This window comes from Podarcis pityusensis (genome assembly GCF_964106645.2).
Source record: "Podarcis pityusensis genome assembly, chromosome: 4".
In the NCBI taxonomy this organism is placed as follows: Eukaryota; Metazoa; Chordata; class Lepidosauria; order Squamata; family Lacertidae; genus Podarcis; species Podarcis pityusensis.
Window position 1 is genome coordinate 46102744 of NC_138027.1, and position 26760 is coordinate 46129503.

Sequence of the window (26760 nt, forward strand, 5' to 3'; positions counted from 1 at the left end):
GATGATAGTGGCTTTGATACCACTGAAGCTCATACTACAGAATTAAATACCATTCTTTACCTTAGGCATGAATCAGAGAATGCCTTCTAGGAAGGCATGAATCAGAGAATGCCTACTACAAAAGGTCATTAGGAAACCGAGTCTTCTGGGAAGAAGGCCCATTGCATGGAACTGGACAGAGAAGTATTAAAATATCACTGTATAATTTTGATCACTCAGCAGGATATCTATGCTGAAGAATCTTGTAAATATCACTTCTGCTTTACAGCAAGCTTCAAGAGACATTCTGCTAAGACATCTTTGTTATAAGAAAATAAACATGTAGTTAAAATTCTGTGTGCTGTACAGCAATGTCATGGAAACTGTCGGCCTTCGAAAGAGTAATATAACTGTGCCAGTGCAGTGCTTTTCATTCACCTGGATCTTTTCAGGTTAAACAAAAACGTATATACAGAAGCCCTTGCATGATTCTCATTGTCTAATCATAATCACCATAAAGAATTAAAAATTAATTGGATTTTTCTTGGCGGCTGCATGTATGGTTATAGTAACGATCTGGAAGGACTGAAAAGGTGTGAACTTGAATGCTTGGCACAAGAGTATGTGGTGCATTGTCCTTATGGAAAAAATGACTCACAAAATTAAGACTGGCAAGAGGAACAAAGCACAAAGATACCTTTGCAGGAGAACGGTGGAGCTTCATTTCATTTGCAAATGCTCCAGAAAATCAACAACCAGTTACAAAGGTTCACACTAAACTTGTGGATCACTTAATAGGTACATATTGTATAGAAGCATACTGTTCAATCAGCCTTAGATATTTTTAGATACATTTCTTCTATTGAGTGTACATCTTCAGGTGATCCCATGTCTGTGCATTTCACTTTAGAACAGCTCTCTTTGACTAAAATATTAGATTTACCAGGGCAAACAGAATACTATATTAACCCCCACATTAGAAACATACACACACACACACAGAGAGAGAGAGAGAGAGAGAGAGCGCACGCGCAATGGCATACTTTCACTGTAAAAGCCAGAAAGCATAATTCCAAGAGCAGTTACTGTAAAAGTTGCTGAGTGTGCGGCTGCTTGTTTTTGTTACTACGCTTCTTAAATTACTTTTCAACTTCAAAAACAAAATATGAGCATTTATTTTTATAAGTTGTGCTGTATGTACGGGGATACATGCTTTCATTGTGCATTTTTGGGGGTCTCCAGGGAAATAATAATAAAAGGAATTAAAAGGAAAAGAGTAGAGCTTTAGCTGTATATTCACAAAAATCTTACCGTCCAGGTCACTTGGACAGTGGTAGGGGTTAGCACAACAGGATTATGAAGCCGCACAATGACATCCCCAAGCTCTTTTTGCACCTGCCTGTGATCCACGCCTTGCGCTGGTGGGCTGATATCTGTTGGGTCAAAAACACATGAGGAAAGCCAATCAGAATAATTAATTCATTATGATGACTAAAAAGCTTAATGAATATTTAATTCAATATCCTTACTGGAATTAGTTAGTAGGTTTTCAATTAATGCAGTGGATGAGACTGAACTGCAGACCTAACAGGGCATGGAGGAAACATTTTGTATTTTCACATATGGTAATATATGAAACCTATTCTAATAACTATTATAGATACATTCTTACATATTTTAATTACCTAAAGATGTATGATGTGAAAGCTTTGAAACACTAAAATAATAACAGCCTTGATGTGCCATGAACTGGCAGGCCAGATTCAAAATTTAAGGAAATTATTTTCCCCAATTAAAATTGTGTGCATTACTTGCAATAATATTTCAGAGTTTTATTAAAAGGCCTTGAAACATAACTGTAGAATTCATAAATACTCATATCAATATATAGGCTTTTGCCATCTGAGATGTATATTTTTAGGATCCACCTTATTTTTGTGATTGTAAGTTGTTTTAAGTTGTTTTTACATTGTGTTTAATTGTGGTAACCTGTTCTGGGACCTCATGGTAAAAAAGGGATGGAATTAAAACAACCATAATGATACTAATAACTTGTGCACAACAATTTCTCTATAAAATGTTACCTGTGTTTGTCTCTGTGCATTTGGCAGTGATGTAAAGTGCATGGGGGTAAAACCCTAATCTTCCACTTGACTGGATTTATTCAGGCCAAAATGTGACTACTACACAGACTACTACGCAGAGCACTAAGTGGCAGTGATAGCTGCTGGTGGTCCTCACTGCTGTCCCCACTCATTTGCCCAAGTGGAAGAGTGGGTAAGGATGGGGAGCAGCAGCAATGGCTCCAGGAGTGGGACATCTTGGAACACTAGGGTCTTGGCCAATACCCAATAGTGTCTATGAGTATATAGGGTGCTTTCATTATAATTTTTTTTTGTTAAAGGTAGGCAGCCGTGTTGGTCTGCCGTAGCCGCAACAAAATAAAAAAATTCCTTCCAGTAGCACCTTAGAGACCAACTGTTTGTTACTGGTATGAGCTTTCGTGTGCATGCACACATAAAGGTAAACAGTATTTTGTTGTCTCCTTAATCTCTTGTATAAACCCAATATAGTATCATGGTAGGACATTTCCACTATACGGTATACACAAAAAGAGGGAAGACAGATCACGTATTCAACAATGATGAACAATTACCATTGATTTGTATGTTGCCAATCATAGCTTATTTAAAATGGCTGTCTTTCTTTTACAAATTGAATGACCAGAACCTTTAGCCATACCAGTCAATACACTGCAATGGTTCTGCCTAGCATTTTCCTTCATCTCAGTTTCAAATTTGTTGTATACAGTAGTTAGCAGACAAAAATTGACAATTGATTTAGAAAACATTCCTTTAGGATATTTAAAATCAGCTGATTTTTCAAAATAACCCAAATTAGTATTCCACTTGTTAGTACCATGTTTAAATAATATCTCCACCCATTTTAAAAATGATCTTGTAAGTCCAATTAGTAATCCAAAAATATGCCCCTAAATCTTAAAAACCCATGTTCTACCTATATGGAAGACCTGGATATGATTAAGACCATGGATTAAAAATAGAAGAAGTCAATACAGACAGATGTGGACTGAAATATTCTTACCTGAGGCTTATAGTACTGAATCAATATATAAAATAAGACATTATATCCAGCTTTTAACATTTACCTGGGTAAAACCAAGATAAAGGGAGACAATGGGCTCTTATAACTGTCTTGTTATTTCATACCATGCATGTCTCTCTATTAACTGATCCATCTGTATTTAATTTTCAGTCTCATTGCAAAAAAAATATATATAGCCATGTTTGGATAGGCTAAGGTGACTTTTCTCTTTCTGATTATGGAAAGACACTCATGATTCTTTGCCCTCCCAAATAAATGTAGGAAACATTTTCTGTCAAAATTTCAAAGCTTGTATGGGCACTTTTTGTAACTAGTACTTTCTCCAAGACAAAAATAAGCCTTGGAGATACATTCCTTTTATTAATGACAGCTTAGCTGAACCATGACATTTCTATTGCCAACAATTTCTTCTTCTTTATTTATATAATTATTGTATGGATCAAATGTGTGGTTCTGATAAGTGATGGAACTTCAGTTGCAGCAGGACTTGAGGGATTGTGGCTACAGTGGGACTTGGGAAGGACTTAGTATGCTTTTGTACTGAGAATGACGGAAATTGTTTGGTGGGACAGAGACCAGTTATGGCGCAATCAGACTCAACGTATCTCTGAAGGGATCAGAGCAATCTGCTCCCACACAAGGCAACCTCACAACAGCTCCAAAAAGAAAAAGCGAGATGAGCTGCATAAAGGAGAAAATGGAATCTGACAAAAACAGCCCTTCCATTACTAAGCTACAATTTTAATTTGTTGGTATAAAAGTAACCATAATATATAATTGTATTTGCTAGAGTTATTTCAAGACACTAAGGCCTGTGGTCATAGATACCTATTGCAAATGATATCATGCATCAGTGCTTTTAGCTGATTCTTTCCTTTGTAATGGCTAGTGTGAATAGGCTCTTTCCTTGGATGTCAGCTTTCTTTGTAAGGCCAGGCTGGATGAGAACCGCATTTGAAATTACATCAAAACATTATGCTAAGTGTCATTTGAATTCATTATTTAATTTCGCTAAACTATAGGATACCACAAAGGCTGTCAGTGTTATACATGCTGGAGCACATGTGGCTGGCAGACAGCTTGTGAAAATAGAAACTACAACGCACGCAGAAAGTAAAGAAAAGAACTGTTTTAATGAAATAAAATCTTTTGTCAGTCTGTCAGGTAAAATCTGACATACTGATGCAAAATGCGGTCTCTCCTTGCAGAGCTGGATGATATTAACAACATAAAGGCCAGCATGCTGAGGCACTCATAGTGAGTCCAGGAAGCAAAGGAAACGGGCTACATCTGATTTGCTGAATGGATGGCAATAATTTGAGGCACTCCCCTAACACCCAAACCCAATGCAGCACACGGGGATTAGGAGCAGGGGCCCGTGTGCAATTCTGTTTCCTCCTCTAAATATTCAAAGAATATGTGCAGTAGGTGATCACTGACAAAACTACTTAACTGCGTATGTTATCCCATACATGTATTATCCCTTTATATAGTCTTCTGTACTAGGTGTGTATGTGTACATGTCTCTGTCTCCAAATAGACACATGGGGCTAGATGACTGCATTCTTCTTGAAAATAAGTGAAAACTGGAAGATTTCCTTCTTCCTTCACATGTGATTTAAAAGTCACAGTAGTAATGAATAAACTGGGGTAAAATATGTTACTGATGAGCTATACCTCACTGGCCTGGTTTGTATAACATGTAAACAATGGTTTAGTGGGACTGCAGGAACATGTGAGCTCCTGAGAAGTTTGCAGCTGCTTTGCTCCTCTCTGGTCTCAGGTACTTCCATGCCACACGGAGCTAAGTCAATAATAATAATAATAATAATAATAATAACAATAATAAATGCCTTTGAATGGAAGTGTGTCCAAGAAACAGAGGCTAGCTAAAGCCAAAATAACTGCTTTGGTTTGTGCTTTTGCCTGTATTAACTTACTTAAAAGTAATACATTTGGTGGTGTATGCTTCTTATTATAGTAACTAGTTAGTGCCCACCAATATGTAAAGAAGGAGAGAGAACCCATAGCTCTCCAGGTCCTTGCTGCAGAGGCAAAGAGGAAAGGAGCTGGACTCAGATTTATCATCATGTACATAAGGCATGATGGGACGCGGGTGGCGCTGTGGCTTAAACCACAGAGCCTAGGGCTGATCAGAAGGTCGGCGGTTCAAATCTCCACGACGGGGTGAGCTCTCGTTGCTTGGTCCCAGCTCCTGCCAACCTAGCAGTCTGAAAGCACACAGTGCAAGCAGATAAATAGGTACCGCTCTGGTGGGAAGGTAAACTGTTTCCGTGCGCTGCTCTGGTTTGCCAGAAGCGGCTTAGTCATGCTGGCCACATGACCTGGAAGCTGTACGCCGGCTCCCTTGGCCAGTAAAGTGAGATGAGCGCTGCAACCCCAGAGTTGTCTGTGACTGGACCTAATGGTCAGGGGTCCCTTTACCTTTACCTTTTTACATAAGGCTCAGTGCAGCTTGTTTCCCATTGCAACAAGACAAAAACACACACACATTCTCAGCACTTATATGCATACTGCTTTCATCATTCATTATTCTCTGCCCCAGAATATCATTCATGGGATGCCTGAATGACAAAAGGACAAAAGTCAGCAGCTTCCATACATTTGGCCTTGGTGACATGTTTATAAAGCTCAACAGGATGGAAACAGATCCTTTCCCCAGCCATCCTTTCCTATTTCTCCCCGCTTCATCGCCTGACCCTGCCACTTGCTCTGGTTACTACTATGGATGTCAAGGACAGAGGCTTACATTAGTGATATGAAGGGCCTAAGATTAACAGGAGAGAAGGATTTAAGTGGCATGGCTTGCATGCTGCAAAACAAAACAAAACAAAACAAAACCATATAAAGCAATAAAACAAATTATCTAAAATTAACAGATGTATGCAAATCAATGAGAGAATCTTCAAACATTAATAATAATAATAATAATAATTTGTATAGTCCCTTTCATCCAAATATCATAGGGTGGTTCACAACATAAAAATACAAAATGAAAACACAAAATACATAATAAAAACCAAAACACACCAATAACTCCCCCCTTCAAAAAACCACACAAAAAAACACAACTCTTTAAAAGGCCATAGAATGTTCATTAGCTAAAGGCCTGGTTATAGAGAAAAAAATTTGCCTAGCGCCTAAAAATATGTAATGAAGTCACCAGGTGAGCATCCCTGGGGAGAACATTCCACAAACAGGGAGCCAGCACAGAAAGGGCCTGTTGTCGTGCTGCCACCCTTCAGACTGCTCATGGAATGAATAATTCACTACACTCATTTCTTCAGGATTGTCCCCCTTTTTCCTGGCTTTGGTTAGGGAAAATCATGAATCAAGTCCTTCTTCCAAAGATTTCAAGATAAACTACATATGTGGATTTCTCTTTCTCTAGAAAACATCACAGCTATTTCTGGTGTTTTTTTCTTGCTCTGGATGTGGATATCATGTATGTTTGTATTGTTATACTATATATTTTAATGTACAAGTTTGTTTTTTTACTTATCTTAACCATTGCTTTAGGACTCATTTCAGTTGTGTGAAACAATAAATAAATTTAATAAATAAAACTAAACAGCAGCAAAAACCCTGAAAAGAAGATAAGGTTAACAGAGTGTCTGGCCCAATCTCACCCAGTGAGTTTCATAGCTGAGGTGAAAAGAGATAGAAGCAGACCCAGCTGAATTCGATAAAGAGTTCATGTAGTTCAGTACTCTGGTTTCCAACACTGCTCAGTCAGATGACTTCTGGGATGACAGCCCTCCCCTATTTGTCCACAGCATGTAGTATTCTCAGGTGAACTGCCTCTGAACATGGAAGTTTCATTTCTATCCATTTTCTATACATGTATGCTACACAATGTTGTTTAACCCGTTTTAAGTCATCTTAACCAAAAACTTGTGACAGAAAATTGCAAACATTAATTGTTGTGCAAAGAATTACTGTCTTCTGTGAGTCCTGAATTTCTTGCCAATCAGCTTCACTAGGTGATGGTGATCAGGCAATCTTAAGAAGCTCCACACCATTCACAATTAGTAGTATGCTTCTCTGATAGAGACAGAAACCCGGAACTGAGTGTTCCAGTTTCTGAGCATTTGTGAAGTCAAACCAACTTCTAGAACGGATTCCGTTTGACTTCCAAGGTACGACTGTAACTTCCTAGACAGAATTTGGCTTTTTCACTGCTGCCACAAACTGAATCAACATTTGCTTCCAGTACTCTTCCTTCTGCATAGCCCTGTCCTGGGTTCTATTTCTTTGGCATGCTAGGTCGTGAAAGCATATTGGTAGAGTGTGACAAAGAGAGAGGACAGCTACTTTATATATTACTATAACTGCAATCATGCTCCTGAAAAACAGAATGAAGTTACCTTGTGTTCGGACAGGGTCTGACATGGTGCTGGGATCACTCAAACCTTGTGAGTTGATAGCTCTCACCATAAACAGGTAGATGGTGTTTGGACGGAGTCCTCTCACAGTGTAAGGTGTCGTTTTTACATGGTTAGCAACTGTTTGCCAGCTATTGCTCACCGACTGACTGCAATGAAAATATATTGGAAGACTATAGATCAAAGCAACACAAAGTTAGAAAACGCTCAGATCAAGTTTCAGTCTGCTGCCACAGAAGGAGGGGGAAAGTTTACATACACTATTAAGATCATTAATAGTTCTGATTGTTTCAGCTGAATCAATCAACAAGGAGTACAAAACCAAAGCCACACAGCTCACAATAAATGCTGATAATGTTAATAGCCTGTTAGAAAAATTCCTGTAAAATAGAAATGAGATGGGGGAAGAATGTTGAGAAGAACAAATCTGCTAAAAGAATATGGTTAAAATTCTCTTGTCCTCTTTGCACAAAGTTTACAAGCAAAATTACAGCTGTTCCAAAGCACATCTGCAAAAGAATATTATTGAATGACTATGTTTCCAGTGTCTAGTTATTGAACTGGTCTTCTGTAGAAATAAACTGAGGTCATAGGCTTTTGTTGTGCTACAAAATATCTCTTAAATACACGACACCTTTGAAAGCCTGATGGGATATTACTGTGGTTTACTGCCAGGTCAAAATGGACATTACGAAGGTTAGAGAGCACCTTTCCCCCCCTCCAGGCTTTATATTATTTAGAAGATGAATGTATGGAAGCCCAACAAAATGTTATCAATAAAGAATTCTATCTGCTTTTAATGATACTGAGAATTACTGATAAAAACCTAGTGTGAATGACAGTGCTGTGTGTTTGTATTGCTTCCAAGACAAAAGCAGACTCTGGTCTCAGCTATACAGCTGCAAATAAAATGTTTTAAGTGTGTTTTCAGTGCAATATACAATGTGACACTAGATGGTGACGGTGAGCCTTATGGAAAATTCAATGTATTTTTTTTTTTAAATACTTTAAGAAAAAGAATTTTCACAGCAGTTTTTATATGTGTCTAGATTCCACCTCAGTATATATTCCTGTAAATCCAACAAACCAAGTATGTTTTTTGAAATATTCCTTTAAAACAGAAGGTTCATAAAATTTTAGAACGGAATTATCATGTCTTTACCTTTCAAAATGAGTTTGTTGAAATGTGCAGATCCCCCTAACTGTATCAATGCATAAGGAAAATGGAATTTGTAACATACCTAAAAGCCTCAATGATATATGCACTAGTTGGGAGGTTTCCAGGGGTGCCTGGCTGCCAAGACAAGGTGACACTATTCTTAGTGACATCCATGACCTGAGGCTTGGATGGTGGTCCAGGGAGGTCATTTGAATCATAATTTCTGCTGACGGCTGCTCCTCCAGATTCTGTGGGAGACAAATGCTTACATTTTGAAAATAAAATCTGTTTAATAAAGGTGAAGTAAAAACAAAACATCAAAAACATATTTAAAATACACAGTAGTCCTGTTCAGACATCCAACTCATATGCCCAATGAATGCACCCATAGAAAAGGTGGCAGACTCTGCCCATCCTCCTCTGCCCATTTATTGAACACTCAAACAAAGGGTGGAATTCAACATTCCACTCTTCCAATCATTCCATCTGCATAAGCATTTCAGCTTGCCAGACTGAATGTTCTTATCTCTCCTTGCCCCATCAACATTTCTGGGGTTTGTCCTGACCCACCCTGAGCCAATTTTGAGGAGCATGTGAGGAACGAGAGACAACATTGTTACAAAACTGGAAGTCCTTGTGCAGGGCTTATTAGGTAAATGTGCAGATGGGGCTTATTAGGTAAATCCCACCCCAAGGTTATGTATTTATAGCTGCATGGGTGGAAGCCTTTGTTCATGTAAAATGGGATACAATTTCTAGTAGGGTTCTCACATGGAAAGAGTCTTCTGCACATACAGCTACACATGCAGGGGCTCTGCTCGGGTGTTCAATGAACATGAATACTGTAGAGGGAAGAACAGAGGTAGCCATTTCCTAGGTTCACTGAATGTGCAACCTCAGCATCTGAATAGGCTAATATGATAACCCAGTTTAGAATGAGCAAAGAGAACAGCATAAAGATGAGGTTGTGTGTTTCAGGTTTGGGGAGAAATTTGATTATTTCACTTTTTAATGTGAATATGTCTAATCCACACTTCCAGAACCAATATGGAAACTAAAACACAGCTATTCTTCAAAATTCACTCTTCATACAAATTTTCCTTGTAGTCAGAAGATGTATATATTAGGGGGAAATAATGTACAAAAATGCACTGCATCGGTAAAGATTGCTTGCAAATAATGCACATATTAGGAAAAATCACATAAAAAATGAGTATATTGGAAGAAATTTATCTGCATTTTTATGCAAAAAGGGAATGTACTAAACTTTAGAAACAGAAAAACTGAAATGGATATATTTGTTATCTCTAGTGTGTTCTCTATGAGAATGTCTGCTTTTCATAATTATTTTAACTGTCTAATAGATTTTATTCTGTTTTTACTCTATTTTATGTATTGTATCTTTTGGAATGGCTTCTAATGGCTAGACTAAACAAACAAACAAACAAGTCAAAAGCTGTCAGTGCTACATTCCAAAAGCTAGCAGGTCTGGATATGCACACCATCACATGCCCTTCAAATACACACATGGACATACAATATCTCACTCCCCCACACGTAACACATGCACAATCTAACACATGTACCCACACATAAAACACTTTTGTTTTATTTTAAAAAATAGCTCGGTATGGCTTACCTGTCACATCTAGCACAGCACTCCAAGACGTTTCCCCGCTTGAACTTGTTGCAACACATGTGTAGGTGCCAGTGTCTGATATCTAAACACATGGAAATGTTTGAGGACATTCTGGTCAAGCCTTTTACATAATCTGTTCATTCAGTTTTCCCAAATGTTTCTCATTGCAGATAAACAGGGATTAGTTTACACTTGGAATCAGAATAAACGGAACCAAATATTTCACGATCAACAACTGAATAACATCTACCTGTAGTAAATTATGACAACATTTGTTAATCCTGTTTGATGCATTTTCAAGTTTCCCCCACAAACTATTATGTATCTGTTATTATTAAATTAAATCTGTTTCAGTATTCACAAAATAAACACTGATTTCAACATGCTTTACTGGTAGAAAGCGATCTTCATTTTAGTTTTTAAAAGATCTTAGAGCAGAGCAAAATAAAACAACCCAAATGTGTCTGGCAATGAGCTGGCTCTGTGGCTGCTCAAATGGCCCTTAGTGTTAGCAGCTTCTCACTTTGTCTTTGCTTTGCACTGCATGTAAACGATGCTTTGGGTGAAAGCTGCATCCACTTGGCCAGTGGTACCAGGCACTGCTGTTATACCCACAGGGAGCCAGATTAGGCCAAGAAAAAAGGTCAGGTTACAATACCGGTTGCAACTACAGTAGTAATCAAAAATATTTATTTTTCAACTTATTTATTGTACTGCTGATGCATGCCCTCCTTATGTCAGTACTCTATGCAGTTAAATTCCCATTAAGTGCAGAAATTATTGCAGGTTGCCTCTGCAAATTCTTTTGTAGTTTGACATTGGTGGATGGGGGGAATGGTGACAGGATGAAGAAACTCTTGCATAAATGAAGTTGGACAGAAGGATTAATAATCATTACTGAATGTGCATTTGAAGAAACATTCTATTTAAAGCAATGGAATTGAAGGACAGGATCCACATCTGAATGTACATTGAAATGATATCTACATTTCACCGAAAGCAACGGAATAGCTAGACAGTCTTGGCATTGGGACACACATTGTGAGGAACTTCTGGTTTTTGATCATAGCTCCTAACAGAAATGGTGTCTGATAGAGTTTGTGTAGATATCTGTGGTGGAAAAGAAGAACACTGTAGAATCCAAGACACAAGTCTGATATATCCCTTAATTGTGTCATTTAAGCCCTCATTCTTGCTTTGGGACTGCTTGACCCTATGTGTTCCAACTCCAGAAGGCTATAGCAAAGGAGAAAACCCTTCTTGTCTATTTGACTTGATTTATTATCCCATAGCACAGAAAAAAAACATTAATGATATCAACATCTTTAAAAACATAAGCGTATTATTATTAAAGCTTCCACAGATACCATTTTTCACCAGAAGACCAAACAGGCCATTTTTTTATATTCACTACCATTATAATTGTTTTGATATACTTTCATGAACTTTCACTAAAAGATATGTATCTCTGACACATTTTCCAGGAAAGGAAATTACATGTTAAAAATGGTTTTAATGGGAAAATATACAACATTGCATGCTAGTTTAATCCAGTCTTCTTATCCATCTTCTATCTCATTTCTCTTCAGTGGTTCTTATTTCTTCAATGTTTAGTACAGCAATCTCAAAGCAGAAATCCAAGTCTGAGATCGTTCTCTGGTGGAGTGAACACCTGTAACAAATGTCCTCCATATACACTTCCAAATGCATGAACAATAGGTGGTCAATGTTTGTTTTTTAATATGGTGGACACTGCCTACTTGAATGCATTTATTGTTTGGAAGTTGAACTACCCACTATGGTGTGTGACCAACCCCAAATATGTCTCTTCCAAGTAGGCCTACAACTAGAATCAATTGACTCCTGGGCTGAGTCTAGGCACATGTCCAGACTGCCAGTGACATCAGGAGTGGAAGCCTCAGAAATTATAGGGTCTGGCATGGCAGATATCAATCAAAGTGTAGGTGTCACTGTGATCGACAAAATTAGAGAAAATCAAAACACTTCATGTAACCATTTTGTCTGTCCTATGTGTTCAGTTTTGGATTTTGCACAGATTGCTCAAGTAGTATGGTTGCAGAGTTTGCAAGATTTGTTGTCATTGTTACTGGGAATTCTCAACTCAGTATTATTTCATTTTTTTAGTTGTACAACTGTTATACGTATGCTAATGCAACAATTTGTGTAATGTTCAAAAGTCTCCATACAGACTTTGCACACGTGTAGGCTTTTGTTACTCTACATTGGGCTGTATTGGTGCTCCAGGTGATTTATGTGTATCTATATTGTTTTACTAGAAAATGCTCAATAAAGCTGTGCTTTCTGAAAAATTGCAAATAGTGAATGTTAATAACTTCCACCATATTTGTATGGGTTTCTTGAAGCATCATTATTAAAATAATTATATTTATTTATGCCCCCACCTCCCCCCTGATAGGATTTGACCCCAAAATGGATTGGTGCAGTTAATTTTTCTACAGATGGATAGTTAAGGGAAAATTTAAACCTTGTGGTACAAATATATCCACATTTGTTTAACTAATATGTCACGATCACCAATTTTTCTCATATTTTTCTGACTGAACATGAATGTTAAAACTATTCACACTTTTGTTGATATTCTATTCCATTTTTAAATGGGAATATTTTTAAAAATTATGATTTTAGTCTTCTATATAGCTCATGTGTCTCTAACAAAGCGATTAATGGACTTGCATGACTGAACACACATTTAGCTGTTTCCATAGCTGGATGCAGGCTGGTATCCCACAAGCTTCTGGCATGTGTATTCTCACCAGAAGCTCATCATCAGTACTCTGAAAGTTTGTTTGAAATCACCAAGCTCCCACCTTTAATTGCTGCTTTCTAACACTACTGGGGAATCTTGACTATTCAAGCGCATTCTTTAATCCAGCTCTACAGTAAAAACGCATTAACCTTCATGGCCCAAACCTGCCTTTAGCCTTGAGAGAGAGGATAAATTGTTTACTCAAGGAAAGCTAGCATACATTTTTTAATAAATTCCATTTTGTTCCAAGGAGGTTAACAATTCATTTACGAGCACTGATGAGATGGTGGCAGGAAACAAAATAGCCTTTGATTTTTTTGATTTTTTTTTGTACACTAAAGCTGCCTATTTATGAGATGGGGAAGGGAATGAGTGATAATAAAATTAAGTGTTAGCACTACTGCTGACACAACTAAAGAGTACTTGCACTAACATTTTAACTGTACGTGCAGTAACTATACTTACCTTTCTGAGTTTTATAGGTGTGTATATTTATGTCTTTAAAATTGTATCCAATATAATTTATTTGCCACTAGGTATACAACAATTACCAACCACACAGCATATACTTGGAACACAGCAGACAGAAGGATAGCCTTAAATATAAAACATAATTCTATCTTCCACTGCAGTGTGATAAAACTGATGCTATCTTTTATACAGCATCCATCTGAATCGGATTTAAATTTTGCTCTGAATTTGCTGAGCAGAAGGCAGAAACAATGGGTTCATCCTCTTCTTCCTTTTATACATGACACTGCTTTGCTACTAAGCACAGTAAACAAATCAAGATTCAGCAAAAAAAATTGCTGCAGCCCCTCAAGCACATTATATACACTGTAGCCATAGCTAGGCAATTTGGGAACACCTACATTAATTATGATTAGCTTCACATATTAATTATAATTGGCTTCACATTTAACCAGGATCTGAAACTGTGTTGGGGTAACAAACAGCAAACTTTAAATATGGTAAACATTTGTGGTAAATAACTGCTAATATTATGGAATTTTAGGGATCCTTGAATTCTCTGAGGGATTTCCCAGCAACCAGAGATGACAATCCTGTTGAAGCTGTGGTCTCGCTGAGGAATGACAAGACACACTGCGCCATCAGCACATATGCCCCTGCAGGCCCTCTCCAGAGTTGCATAGCTCAGTTCAGGCAATGAAGCAAGTGGGATGGTAACTAGAGAATAAATGTAATAGAACTTGTTGTGAACCAACCAAACCAAATGGTAGTTAGCAGCTATCTCAGCAAACAAGATTCTGGAAACCTTGGAGGCCTGCTGTGATAAATTTGCTAGGCACTTTGAAGATAAAATAGCTTGGGCTTGAAAACCATTGCTGTAGCAAGTCCAAACGAAGTGTTGAATGCACCATCTGACTTGGTTTATGTTCAGCTTTATGTTCAGGTTTAGTGTCAGCTACTGCAGCTTGAATGTGGACAGAGTAATTTTCAACCATTCACCCTCCAGATCCCTTATCAATAGACCATTAGTCAGTTGACTGGATAGGTTCAGTGTTTGGTGCACCTGTTTTTTACACAAGGGAGCAATGCCTGCCACTCTTAAAGAGCGGTTGTACTACCTCTTGAGGAGTCAGCACACAGTCTGGAGGTGCTCTGTGATTCACCGTTATTGCTGAAGGGACAAGTGGTCTCAGTAGCTCAGTTTAGCTGAATGCCCCCCTAAGTTGTGCCTGAATTGAAAACTGTTAATCCCTCTTGCACGATTGGACTTTTCTCACTGTTTTAATGACAGCAGGTTTGCAGTCACTATCCACAAAACAGTTAAGTATGTGAGTACTTGAATTAGTATCAGTAAATAATTAAATGGTCTTATTTAACTAAATCTCCCAATTACAGAGTAGTAACCATGTTATCATAACATATCACACTCACTCGTAAAGGTTTGATTTGCAAGGTTCCTTGGTCCTGCATAGATGCCCTTGGATCTCTGCCCAGGAAAGTGAATCCTTCTCTTAACCAGCTGATAACAGGCATGGGGTCACCAGTAGCTTTACATTTTAGCAAAGCTGTTCCGTCTATTGCCAATGTCTGGTTCACAGGCCCTTGAAGAATGATGGGTGGCGGCCTGTCTGTTAAAACTGAATAAAAACAAAAGTAATAGAAATACATCTTGTAATAGTAAAAATCCTGTTTATCATGTCACATTTGTGACAAAGTACAGATTCCAACATCCTGAGAAACATTTTCCAAAGAGTGAAACTTTGGTATTGTTGTAAGACAGAGAGAGAGAGAGGAGAGAAGAGAAGATATAGATAGATGATAGATAGATAGATAGATAGATAGATAGATAGATAGATAGATAGATAGGCAGGCAACTAACCATGAAAAGGAGAACACTGAGTGACTCACTGAGATTCTTGAATTCTTAAAGGAAGGCTGGGAGAAAATTCTGAATCATTTGGCATATGAATATGCTGTGTCTTGAGCCCAGACTCCAGCAGTTAATTAGGTGGCTTCTGGGAGTAGGGCCCTGAAGTAGCCATGAAGGGTTACTTTCCCCCACTGATCTGCTCTAAGGCTATAAATAGGTAGCTCAGCCCACAGCTTCTGATCCACAGCAGAGGTAACTGAGCGGTGGTCTCCCATTCCTCTAAAAATGTGATTTCCCATAAGGTATCTTCATAAGTCACTTTGTTGCCCACCAATGATCAGGGGATGGCCCAACTGCCATGTTGGGCCTGCATCATTGGTTTACAGAAGTATAACCCTGAGATACCTGTCAGTTCCAGCAACATTATCCTAGTATATAGGCCAGGACTGTGATCTTGACCAGCAGCCAGGCTTCCTAATGACTGGTTTTTTGACCTATGTTACACCAAATGTTATGAGCTATAACCAACAAAGGTATTACTAATACACTTCAACCTATGTGTACTGCTTTTGGACTCACCCTCCCTTCCCATGCTTCACGATGAACGAATAGTTGATTAAGTCTAGTTATTCTTCAGTGTATACATCTCAGCAGAAATGTAATTTTTGTGTGTAACACACAAAAAATTAACCTTTCAATCAGTTAATTGATTGAATTCCTCTCTATTGAGGAACAATTCATGTTTAATCAAACTAACTGCATATACATAAAATCTTTCTATCCCACTTTAAAACTATGAACTCTAATCCTTCTCTTATACACATTTGTATGCTTGAGTTACTTTATAAAGTGACTCTGTGACTTATAAGCGCATGGCTGCATATATGCTTCAGTCTGCTACCAGTGGGATATCTCAAATATGAAGTAGATGCTCATGTTCACTTTTCTTGCAAAAACAGTTTTTCATAAATAATTCTGCTGCTGAATGCATTCCTGTGCCATCTGTTAAGTGGGGTATAGCTTTTTCTTCCTACCTAACTGAAATGACAAAACATCATCCTACTGAAATGAAATTATATTGTTCCCCAGTGTTAATATAATTATAGCTATAGCTATTGTTAAGCTCCCCCAATTACATAAATGCCCATATTATCTAGATAGAATCAGAATTCAAGATTCAGAAATCTAAGGCAGCAGCAGTAGGATGCAAATCATCACTTAGTGTAACAAAATTGTATGAATTTCTGATTTGGGTTTAGGGTAGGTGGCATAGAAGTTTTAAAATAAATCAAAAATTCTCTTACACACACACACACACACACACACACACACACACACACACAGCAACACACCCCTCAGGGCTAGCCCACCATTAAGCAGAGTGAAGCAATTGCCTCAGGCAGATGAAACTTGAAAGAAGCAGAAGTAGGCTCCCTTGCCATTTGCTCTGGACTTCCCTGGCCATTCTGGAGTTCAGCCTTGTTTGTGCTGAACTGTATGCTATGGAACCTCTAGAACACATTTTCAGGTACAGTGGAAGATGCCACACTGTTGCCAGTATTGAAACTGCCTGCCAGTCCAGTGAGTTTCTGTGCATGGGAATGGTGTGGGGGGTGGGGTGAGGATGTAATCTTGTGCAGCAAAATGGCTTGGGCCAATCCATCTCTCTCTACTTCATCAATGCTACATGTGTTAGCAAACAGCTGTTGTCTGCTATCCTGACCTATCCATTCATTCACAACACAAAGTATTAGGCTACTTTGCTTTGCTTAAATCAAACATTTTAATATAAATATTTACAGACATACTTGGAAGTTGAATGGAATCTGTTCCGGAAGTCCGTTCGACTTCCAAAACGTTTGGAAACTAAAGTGCGGCTTGGGATTGGCTGCAGGAAGCTCCTGCAGCCAAGTGGAAGCCGCAGAAGCCCCATTGGACATTTGGCTTCCAAAAATAGTTCGCAAGCCAGAACAGTCACTTCTGGGTTTCTGGTGTTTGGGAGACAAAACATTTGAGAACTAAGCTGTTTGAAAACCAAGGTACGACTGTATTTTGGGTTATATCCAAATGTGTTCATCTGCTGAAGGAAGGCTTTTTGATCTGGTAGAGTCTTCTGTAAGCCAAAGGGTGGAGGTCAATTTTTGCAAAATCCCCCTTTCTGCTGTAGTCTCTTGTGCCACACTTCCCCTGGCTTCTTGAGCAGATTTTGGAGGGGAGGGGTCCAGGGGGCTGGAAGAGGAATGAGGAAACCAGAGAAAAGCCACACACCCCTTTCTACTAACAGAAGTCTCTGAGGAATCAAAAGTGATTTCTTTCATCAGAAGAGCACAGTTGGATAAAACACTTCCCTTTTTTACTAGAGCAGGGGTGGCCAACTCTCAAGAGACTGTGATCTACTTTCAGAATTAAAAACTGGTAGTTATCTACCCCCATTTTTAGGGAGAAGGAAAGCCCCATTTTTAAGGGGTTAAAAAGCTTTGGGGGGAGTGTTCCTTTTTTGGGGGGGATTAAAGGCAAGGGACAAAGGGGTAAAGTCACTCACAAAAAGATCACTATGGATCAAAACAGCAGCACAACAATGGAGGGCGGGCTGAGGGGGTTTGGCAGGAGTCAGTTTTAGCGACACTAAAGAAAGGGAGCCAGAGATTGACCAAGATCTACCAAAACCTCATGGGGATCTACCAGTAGATCATGATCTACCTGTTGGACATCCCTGTACTAGAGCAACTCCATTACAGTCATTTTAGGAAAGATGTTCTAAACCTGGCATACATTGTCCCACATTAGGATACTTGTAGCAAATCTATTACAGTGAATATGAAAAAAAGCCTACACCATCATGAGTTATGTAGGTGAGCAACAGCTACAGTTTTTTTGAGAGAGAGACTAAGTTAGATTTATAAGGATAACTACTTATTTCTAGTTATTTGTAAAGATATTGGTTTTGAGACAGGTTACACTGCTAGTGTTTTAAAATCCTATTTTTTAAGACAGTGTCTTTGACATCTAATTAGTTTTTACTGTCTAAATAAGTAGATTATAATCCTTTAAATGCAACTGATCAATAAAGTAATTGAAAGTCTCCTGGCCAGAAGGAATCTTCATTTTCAAGGGTATTATGGGTGAAAGACTACTACAGGTTTCCATGACACTAAGGCTAAAGGTTAAATGAACACTTAGGGTTTCCAGTGATCTGTGAACAACTATATTGGCTTCATAACTATAATTTGTAAATCCTCTGTGCAATGTCTTTAAATTTCCAGAGCTTTGGTCAGAACATTTAAAATATATACTAAAGAAATTCAACACGTGGACTTCCTCAACACAGCAGTTGTCAGCATTTGGAGACATTTTGAAAATAGCTGCTTATGTTTAAGAAGCTAAATAAGCCAATTAATATATGCTTCATATCTTTGTCTGTGTTCACACTCCTAGCTTTTTAAGTTCTTAAAGCGTATTCCACCACTTCTGCCACTTGAATTTCAGGGTCATATGTGTACAAACTTGTGTTCTATTACATTTGTATCCAAATATTCCACTACGGATTCTAGTATAGAAGGACTGAAGAAAAAGAATGCAGAATATAAAGGTGTACATTAAAATTTAAATTAGCAGTACACAAATCATTCAGGAAAAAAATAATTCAAATGGTTATACTGGAAACATTGTTGGCTTTTTAAAAAACTCTATATTTAAGCAAGTATTACCTATATATCAAGCAATTAGTGATAAATCTACAGAGCAAAAGGTACAAAACAACAATAAATTCAGCCAACAACAGTGAATAATGAATAAATTATAGAAAATTGAGATTGGCTTTTAATATTCAAGTGCACTGAAAAAGCTTAACTGTATAGAGTTAATAATTGAATTTTCTATATTACACTCATGCTGACAGGTATATTGAGGCTTTTAGTATATTTGCATAATGTGCCATTATAAGACTGAGGTGCTTACCTAGTTTTCCTTTAAAGAAAATTATTCAGACTGTCTTAATTTTTTAAAAAATGATTTCATTTTTCCATGAGTGAATGTATTTATATGGAGGTATTTCAAGAAAGCATATCTGAATTTCAAATATATAAGACTGCTGCCACAAGCCATAACCAGCAAAATTATCATTCAGCTTGGGACATTTTATTACAGCTACTAATCTCTTCTCATATGAACACTATGAACACTTGAGTTAAAAGTATTTTCAACAAGGGCTACAAAATGTAACAACTGAAACACAGCTATATATGATATAATTAAACATTTGTGGGGCTTTTTCTTGCTAGTATTGTATGTTTTCATTCTGCACTGCCATTTCAATTGGACTTAAATTGCTCTCAAGCAAATAAAACTCTATTCAAAACAAAAATGGTAAGTTGCCTCTAGTATTACATCAACCACCAAATACAAAAAAATCAGGGCTAAGAAGAAAAGCTAAAAATCAGCAGCCAAACACCATAAAACTAATACAGCAAAATATGGCTAATATTACCAATGTTTGTGTGACAATATTTTATCTGAAGTAAGATATCCCATTTCTGGAAAGTAGCCTCTTTTATTCATGTCAGCAAAAATAATGCCACTTTAAAAAAAAAAGCAAGACATTAAAATAGAATAAAATGTAGGCAGTCTCATGTATGCTGTTCTGAATTCCTTGAAGAAATAAAAGAATATATATATATATATATATATATATATATATATATATATCTGGCAAATAATTAAATGCATAATAAATAATAATGGGATATGAGTGTATTTAAGCTGCAGATACATCACTTAGCTTACAGTCCTATGCATGGCAACATAACAGTCTTATTGAACAGGGTAAGATTTACTTCTGAGTAAGCATTAGATTGCGCTGTTATTAATGACTGCTTCAAGAGAAGGAAATTAAGGAGGTCGTTATTTCTTTTATTTACAGAGAAATACTAAAGAATAACAAAGGCCAGAAGCCTTGACTGTCTCAAGAAAGGAAGAATTTCTCATCATAGATATCCTTGAACCTGACTTGCTCCTTTCTGCTCCTGTTGCAGTAAATCTTTTCAGCACCAGCAGGTGCAAACATTAACAGCTCAATGTCCTCTTGGCCAATATTTGTGTGCTCTATTTATTCCAATCACAGCCATGGCACTGAATCAGACAGCACCACAGATAGATTTTAAGAAAATACTGCTCTTCCATTAATTTTAAATGTCCTTTTAATCTACATGTAAATTTGAATTGTATGAAAATGCATCATTTTGTCATCAGGAGTGAAAGAAATGGGAGACTTAAAGAGGTCACAGAGTGAAGGTTAGGCTTTGATCTCAAGAAACTAGTAGCACACTTGTAAAGATACAAGGATAAGGAAGAAAATATATTTCCTTGTCATAAAAATGCTATAATCTTTTGAAAAAACAAAGAAAAGGAATCAAACCCATGTTCAGTCCACCATAACATGCTGCTGAACCTCTCTACCTGTCATTCATGATGAATATGCACTGTGAAAAGCTAGATTATTTATTCAGAATTAGCCGTTTTTTCAAATTTTCATGGAGTATTCAGGTCTCCAAGGGGCATGTAAAAGCAGGTCTGTTTGTAACACACAATTTTTAATGGTGAAAATTCATCAAAGTCTGTCAGGAAATAGTTAATGAGTCAGTTAAGAAGAAGAGTGCTACAGCCTTACAATGCAAAGAAATACTAATCAAATAGGAATTTTGGTTTCATTATGTTTAGTAGTATTAACAGTTCAAACTCCACAAAGATGATCCTTACAATAATGGTAACAATATTCAGGTAAGAAAATTGAAAGAGTATGAATGACTAACTTAGGATCCTCTCCGTAAAACTTTTTAATTTTTTTAAAAATAACAACAACATAGAACATTTATAGTAAAATTAATAGCTTCTTCTGATACATAGTATAAATCTTAATATTTTATGAATTTTTAACGAATGCATTCTCATATATGAAAATGGCATTGGCTTGTGTCTCACCCATTGTCTCTTCAACTACCATAAATGTCCTATTTGTACATTTGTTTGAGGGAGTTATATTCCACACTTCAATAATACTTTCATGGTGGCTTACAAAATATAAAACACAATAATAAATTTAAAACATACAAATTAAAATATACAAAAATATACAAAAAATCAATGATATCACTAGGAGCAACATAAGAATGACAAAAGCCAGCCAAGATATTCTTGCAGAGAAGCTGGTAAAATGTGGGCGAGATTGACTGACCAAGCCCAAAGAGTGCTCACAAATTGTTCCTTGTTATCCTGGCAAAAGGGGACACATGGAATGCCACAGGGTTCTGTCCTATGCCCTTTGTTGTTTGATGTCTTTATAAGATGTTGTTTTATATATATCGCTTCTCGACCTTTTGGCTAAGATCAAGTGTAGTGCCATTGCCAAATCAGCTCAAATACTTTATATGGAATTTTTTTCTTGAGGTTTTTTTCCCCCTCTTAAAAAAAAATAAACCAATATGGATTTTGTGAGGCCATGGAAACCTTCTACGATGGAATGCATTGATGAATACTTGAATGAAATAAGTCACTAGAAGTTTGGCAAGAAAGGTGCTTATGTGACAAAGAAGATTCAAGGGTTGGTGGTTGGTTTCTTAAAAAAATCAAAGGTAAGAAAAGCCTCTATTAATGAGGTATGAGAGTTTCTGCAGTTCTAATGTAATGTTAAGGCAGTTTAATTTATAGTTAGCTTGGGTATCAAAATATATTCCAAAAAGTGATTTCTTTATCACAGTTACCTAAGATCCTCTAAATTATTTTGTGCTGTAGATAGAAAATAACACAAATCTTAATTTCTTACCATCTGTAACTTCCAACTGAGCCTTCGCTAAAATGCTTCCAGCAACGGTAAGTGCTTGGCAGATGTAGTAGCCCGCATCAGACCGCTGAATATTTGTAATAGTGAGATCCCCTGTTGGTGACACAGAATATCTGGTGTTGGGCTGGAGAGGCTGGTTTGGAAAAAGAAGATTCTGCAAAGACAATGCAGGCCATTTCAATGCAAAAGTTATTTAATCACCAATGATGCTGCAGTGTAAGCCAAGAGCACAGCAATACACATAAAAAGAAATAGACACAAATAATAAAGTTATTTTCATTGACATGGGTGCAATATGAGTTGCTAAGAAAAGTGGCTGGTGAGCTGTTTAAGGGGAGGATGTCGAGATGCTGTATATAGTCCAAAGGCTGAATTTAAAACACATTACTAGTAGAGTATATTGTTTAAATAAAAGATACCAAGTGACAGCAAGGCAGATTATCATCTTTATCCTTGGTTCAGATCTATCTACTTCAGTACAGTTAAACTATGCCTAAATGTTGCTTACAAAAGAATGGGCTCAAGGAAGTGTGCACACATTCCCTGGCATCAGGTTGGCACATTTCTGTAAAGTCTCAACTGCAAGCTTTAGGGAAACGGCTACTAAATACAAAGGACCAGCTGCTGATGCATAAACTGGAACTAGGCTAAATCCAGGGGGAACTGTTCTCCTCCCTTCCAGCTGGCTGTGCTTAGTAGGAGAGGAAGGAGAAACAGGTCCAAAGTGAAGGATGCCTTCTAATTTATAGCAGTATGTTTGCATAAGTAGCTGAATGCAACACTACCATAGAAGCATTATAAAAGAGAAGGGGTTTTCTTGATGAGGAAGGAGAGACACCTTGGCAAATTCAAGTGACAACGAGAAATTCAGATTATTTGTTACATACAAATTTAAGCAAGGCTAAAGTATCAATGCTCTTGATTTTGATGATGAAATACAGTGACTGGACTTTTAAAAATATTAAATAGGGTGATGTCTCACTACAAAGCCTGGAAAATTTCATATTAGGATGGAAACATTAACCTGGTTAACCTCTGTTGCTTCATTGCAGCTCAATTAAGAAAAAAACATGTGGGCATAATGAATCACATTGAGCTATGTTTCAAGGTTTGATTATAAACAACTGAGGTATCAATTTTTATGTTACATTTATTTGCCAAAAAAGAGAGAACACTCTACCCTCTGGGATCTGGGTCTCAATATTGTAATTAATTCTGCAGGTTTGTAATTAAACAGCTTCAACATGTTACAATCAGTAGGTAATAACATTCAATTAAAGACACAAGACACATTTTCACCTTAAAATGTTTTACCCTTGAAGTAATACCAATGGAAGAGGATAAAATAGGGTATTAACACTTTTCAATTACGCTAAATGACTTTAATCCTGCAAATGATGTCCTACTTTAATTAGAAGCTCTTCTCTTTATTACAACATGATGGATGTCCACTTTATTAGATTCAAGTGTGACACTATAAGCCCACTTTACATAAACATTACCATGTTATTAAGCTCCTTTTACAAGAAGGTTTTAAAAATGTTTGCTAACAGTTCTTGGTTTAATTTCAAAAATGGGGTTACATTTCCCCTTCAAAGCAATTTTCTCCATAGTGAAGCTAATGGCACTGCACTTAAAATATATATAAACAAATTGCTTTGACCAGTAACCTGACCGTACCTACGTTTTGCATAACGAAGCAAAACAAGAATAACTAGCAAGCATATACATATTTAAAACGAAGGAGTTTGCCCAACCTAGTCAGTATTCCTCTGGAAGTCAAATGATCTGAGAAAAAGGTGACAACTCGACTTGGCCCTGTGCTGGCATACCTATATACCCCCAAATTCCTAAAAGATCAGATAATGGCGACAAAGGAAATGCAGTCTCCAATTTGAGCTTGCAGAGAACAATTCCATTGTGCATGTCAGAGTCCTTGGGTTCACTGAAATCAAACTTTGGATCCTGGAATGTGTCCAATCCACTGACACTCATGCACAGTTTAGATAATGTTTCCATGACCCAGCAATATGGCGTAGAGTGGTGGTCATGAACCAAAAACTGGCATCCTAGTGGGTTTTTCCCCCAGTGTGTCACTGGTAAGGAAATAAGCACAGAAAAACCTGATTCAGCTTGGTACACTGAAAAACCATAACGCCCAGTCCCCGCCAGTTTCTTGCCTACAAATCCAAAATTGGTAACAGTAACATTTTTGGTTTGGAAGAAAATTAGGCACTAGTAAGTTATGTGCCAACGAAGAGAAGGGCAGTGATTCTCCTTTCTTCAGTGAATAATGCAGTAATCTAAGATCAGCTTTTTATTATAATGAAAAGGAACATGGCACAAACACTGCATGATCAATAGGTAGTTTCCCTGTCCCCAGTAGTGAGCATTATTTATTTTAAAAATGTATTAACTGGTTGAATAAAAAACTGTGCTCCAGCTTAAACCCATATATTGTTTGGAAGTTAAATAACTTTTGATGTTGTGGAAATTCTAGACTGCAGCTCTACCTAGTAGCTAGATCTAGAATTGATCAAACCCTGAGTTGAATCTAGAGACATGGTCAAGATGCCTTGGAACTGGTACAGCCTGCTACTTATGACGCCAAAAACAACAACAAATACCAAGAAAGTGTCATTTCTCTGGACAATGCAATGACAAAAAATGCAGCTACAATTTGCTTCATGTAACCATTTTGTCTGTCCTACTTAAAGAGATATGAAATGTGCTGACAGTGCACAGGCTGCTCAGTTAGTGTGTGCTACGACTGCAAGGCCTGTGGGATTTGTTGTTGTAAATAGTCATTCCCAGATCATTGTTACTGCGCTGCTTTAAGTCTACAACTATTATATGTAAAAGTAATCGCACAATGTTTTCAAAACTGAGGGACCAATCTGAACTTATATACAGTTTATTAACCTTTTGGGTTTTTTTACTTTGCATGATGGGGAATTGTTGACCCCAGTGATTTGTGTGAAACTACTACTTTCACTTTTCCAGCAAAACCGTGTAATCTATGGGGTTATTTAACTTGCAAAAGGCGTTGTACTTAATAACTTCCGAAAGCTATTTGTATAGATATCTTGGGAGACACATTTGACTTCAATACCAGACTCGTACAGATGATTTTCTATTGATGGAGAGTTAAAAATTAACATTCTGTATAGGTTTAAATTCATTAACAAAGGATTTTCTTTTAAAATAGGAAACAACTATTTGCATTTATACTATTGAGGATGTAAGTGGCACCTATGTTGAATACGTTATCTATGATTTTCTCTATTTAAATTTGCCTAAATCAGCTAAAACCTGATATAGGATTAAAAGGGGCCTTATAAGCATTACAAGCAGTTTAAGTCCTTGCAACATTTAGTGTCTAATACCGACAGGCAAATAAGGGATGCGGGTGGCGCTGTGGGTAAAACCTCAGCGCCTAGGACTTGCCGATCGCATGGTCGGCGGTTTGAATCCCCGCAGCGGGGTGCGCTCCCGTTGCTCGGTCCCAGTGCCTGCCAACCTAGCAGTTCGAAAGCACCCCCGGGTGCAAGTAGATAAATAGGGACTGCTTACTAGCGGGAAGGTAAACGGCGTTTCTGTGTGCTGCTCTGGCTCGCCAGAGCAGCTTCGTCACGCTGGCCACGTGACCCGGAAGTGTCTGTGGACAGCGCTGGCTCCCGGCCTCTAGAGTGAGATGAGCGCACAACCCTAGAATCTGTCAAGACTGGCCCGTACGGGCAGGTGTACCTTTACCTTTACCGACAGGCAATCTCTACAATTGAAATGATATTTATAAATATTTTAGACTGTAGACATGATAGAGCAAATGGAAATAAGTACTAATATATGTTAGCAATTGTGGATTTGTATTGCAGCTGTTTCAAAGAATCATAGAACTGTAGAGTTGAAAGGGCCCCTGAGGATCTTCTAGTCCAACCCCCTGCAAGGCAGGAATATCAACTACTGTATAATTTGTGATAGATGGACATCCAAATTCTGAGAGTCCACCACTTTCTGAGGAAGTCCATTTCACTGCTGAACAGCTCTTACTGTCAGAAAGTTTTTCCTGATGTTTAGTAATAATCTCCTTTTTTGTAACTTTAAGCCATTGGTTTGGGTCCTAGCCTTCAGAGCAGGAGAAAAAAGGTTGCTCCATCTTCCATGTTTCAGCCCTTAAGATATTTGAAGATGGATATAATATCTCCTCTAAATCTCCTATTTTCCAAGCTAAACATGCTCCTTTGAGTGCTCCTTGAAAGGACTGGTTTCCAGACCCATGATCATTTTGGTTTGCCACATCTGCACACGTTCCAGCTTGTCAATATCCTTCTTAAATTGTGGCACCCAGAACTGGAGTTTGTACTCCAAGTGTGCTCTGACAAAGACAGAATAGAGAAGGACTATTACTTCCCTTGATTGGAATACTATACTTTTGTCGATGCAGCCTATAATAGCATTAACGTTGCTTGCTGGCTTGTTTGTTTTGT

The 26760-nt window shown here is 37.6% G+C and overlaps 1 protein-coding gene across 22 annotated transcripts in view; it reads right to left on the minus strand.

Moving 5' to 3' along the window:
* Positions 1-26760, minus strand: part of ROBO2 (roundabout guidance receptor 2) — an 835262-nt gene that overhangs the window by 102472 nt on the left and 706030 nt on the right. For all 22 annotated transcript variants that reach the window (XM_081003977.1, XM_081003969.1, XM_081003975.1 and 19 more), the window contains 6 exons: positions 22256-22427; positions 15000-15205; positions 10310-10391; positions 8753-8918; positions 7494-7660; positions 1291-1412 (listed from right to left, as the gene is read on the minus strand). In XM_081003977.1, the coding sequence (XP_080860103.1) occupies positions 1291-1412; positions 7494-7660; positions 8753-8918; positions 10310-10391; positions 15000-15205; positions 22256-22427 (915 nt within the window). The remainder of the gene's footprint in view (positions 1-1290; positions 1413-7493; positions 7661-8752; positions 8919-10309; positions 10392-14999; positions 15206-22255; positions 22428-26760) is intronic.